At 28.3% G+C, this 2,802-nt stretch overlaps 1 protein-coding gene across 1 annotated transcript in view; it reads right to left on the bottom strand.

Annotated features, from left to right (window-relative positions):
• Positions 1–1,372, bottom strand: part of LOC139426898 (uncharacterized) — a 9,565-nt gene extending 8,193 nt beyond the window's left edge. The window contains exon 1 of the mRNA XM_071187033.1: positions 1,123–1,372. Within this exon, the coding sequence (XP_071043134.1) occupies positions 1,123–1,372 (250 nt within the window). The remainder of the gene's footprint in view (positions 1–1,122) is intronic.
• Between the last annotated feature and the right edge of the window lie 1,430 nt (positions 1,373–2,802).

Here is a 2,802-nt window from a genome sequence, read left to right on the forward strand (position 1 = left end):
AACAATAATTAATAACAATAGTTGTTTTTCAATATAAACTTATTTGGTTGATTTCTTCTTATAAACTTAATATGAAATACTTCTTATAAAATTACAAATTCACTTTGTATTTATTTTGATTGCGTTTAAATGCTTCTGTAGACTGATTCGTTAGCAAATAAGTGAAAATAAATGAGTAAGCGAATAGCTTGTCATAGTATTTATGATTTCTTGATATTAAATTTAATTTGGATATATCAATTACATTTCAAAAATATTTAATTTGCATTTTTAAACATATAAATTTATGTTTCATATAGTATTAAACATATATTTGTCGTTAAAAATGCATATAACATTCAATATCGAAGCAATAAAATAATAATCTTTGCAATCGTACATTTATCGACGAAATAAAATTGGGAGGTGATACCCGACATTCATGTGGCGCAGGGCTACCCGAAATCCAATTTTGTTGTAAATTTGTAATTACTCGAACAATTTTTCACATATAAACTTAAGACTATCTACAAATTAAACTTAAGACTATCTACTTTAATGCTGTATGCATAGAAAAATTTATTTTTTTAGTATTAAAATGAAGTTTAATCGAAACATTCAACCAATTTTTCTTAATTTCATGACTACTGTATTCAACATATTTTCAAAACTGTTGTTTACCATGTTACCAGCTGCATAAATACTTGAAACTTTGAAAATAATTTTGTTTTAATATAACAATTAATGTCCGATGGCCCAATTGACTTGAAAAAATATTCTATACATGTGAAATTGACAGTGGGCGGGGGTCTACATCAAAAAGTTCTCCACGAAGGCGAATTTCTCCCAATGATTGATCAAGGTTAATTCTCTTGCCTTCTGGGATGGGTTCAAAATTTCAAGGTTACGGAGTTGAACATTGGTTGACGTAAACCCAAAAACGTTTGGTCGGCTTATCAGCAACGGTTATAAAATACTTGATAGTACTTTAGATACCTATTTGTATCGTTACTATCTACCTGAATATTGTTTCATTCAGTTATACTCAGCCTATTTATTATCTGACTCCATTTAATTTCTATGCTTTACAAGATTGCCATAATTCTAGTAGAAAATAACTTGACACGATGCATTAATTTTCACCATTTTTATTATATTCTTCGATAGCATTATATTGATCATCGTATTTTTGCTGTTCGGAAGTATCTAATAACGTTTCGCAGATTTCATTGTCCAATATCGCCAAAGACTGATAAATTCTTTCTAAGTTAGCGTAATTTACTCTAATATTTTCCTCCTGAGGATTTTCTTCCGCCAACAATTTAGTTAATGCATTGTAAGTTTTGGAGAAATTGCCTCTAATTGGCGAGCGTTTCTTTATCATGAGTTCCATAATTTAAAACTTAATGGCACAGTACCTTTTAAAGAATCACGTCCGCCGGTCACCACAAATGTCGTTAGTGTCTCCCTGAATTTTGTTTCATTCAGTCATACTCAGCCTACTCCATTTAATTTCTATATTTTACAAGATTACAATAATTCTAGTAGAAAATAACTTGACACGATGCATTAACTTTCACCATTTTTTTTTTAATCAACATTAGAAGACAAACATCGCTGTCATTTTCTCTTTTAACAAATACAATAATTACAACTTAAAGAACATATAAAATAAGTTTATGAAGTCAGACATATATTTGCAAAAACTATCACTCTATTTTCCACAATACCTATGTGACCATAAAATTTCTGTGAAATAAGTACTCGGAAATAATACTTTAGGTGCTATTTCGGTTCTGGTTGCTAAAAAATTATTGACGACAGATACTACTGCTAATGTGGTAATCAATACCTTATATACTAATAAACTGAATGTCTTACACTACGAGTAAGAAAAAAAAACAAGCATCCAAATATTTTTTTATTAAATTTCAGTTACAAAATTGAAATACCTAATACATAACTCCATAAAGTTAAATCAATATAAAATGCACAAAACAAAACATAAAAATGCGATATTCTTGTAAAAAAGTATTTTAATATTAAAATAAGCAAATTATAATATTAGAAAATTAATATTTTCTCTCGACGGGTATAAAGTAAAACTAGATGAAATTATATATATAAAAAAAATAACTTACACAGTCTTTCTTATCCACTTAAATACCCTCATCGTTATTATAATTCGAAAGTAAGTTCAATCAAATTCAAAGCTTAATATCCGCCTTTAAATTTATACATCAATCAATCTGTTCAAAATGGTGAATTTAGAACATGAGAGTTGAGATGTTCGTTACTGATTGAAAAGTCAAGTCTATAAAGGTGGCATTTCATGCTGATGTGTGCCAATTAAATAACTTGCTCATTTTTCATTGAACTATTACATAAACTTCATTAACAATATATTTATTTCTGTATTTTTGGATAACCTTTTTGAAACTTTTCAAGTTTTTGAAACTTTTCCAGTTTTTGAAACTTTTCAAGTTTTTAAAACTTCGCACTCTCAATTCTTCTTTGTGTATTTAATCTTTACACCACCATAGCTGAACTAGATTAGTAATTTAACTGTCCTTATCCCCCGTTCAGTAAAACAGTTTGAAAAATCATTCTCAGTTAGATTATCTGGTGGAATTTGGAAGAGTTTCTAATTATCGCCTTTCAAATCTATCCTTTTTTCCTCGACAATCAAAGAGGTTTTGATGTTTTCAATCCCAACTTCCTCATTAGTAATTCGCTAAGTTTCCATGGTATTTTTTGTTTTTTAAGGGTTTAAATGTAAATTATCCAGTTTAAACACACATTTGTTACCATTTTTCAATTTAA

This window comes from Parasteatoda tepidariorum, chromosome 10 (genome assembly GCF_043381705.1).
Source record: "Parasteatoda tepidariorum isolate YZ-2023 chromosome 10, CAS_Ptep_4.0, whole genome shotgun sequence".
NCBI classification, from domain to species: domain Eukaryota; kingdom Metazoa; phylum Arthropoda; class Arachnida; order Araneae; family Theridiidae; genus Parasteatoda; species Parasteatoda tepidariorum.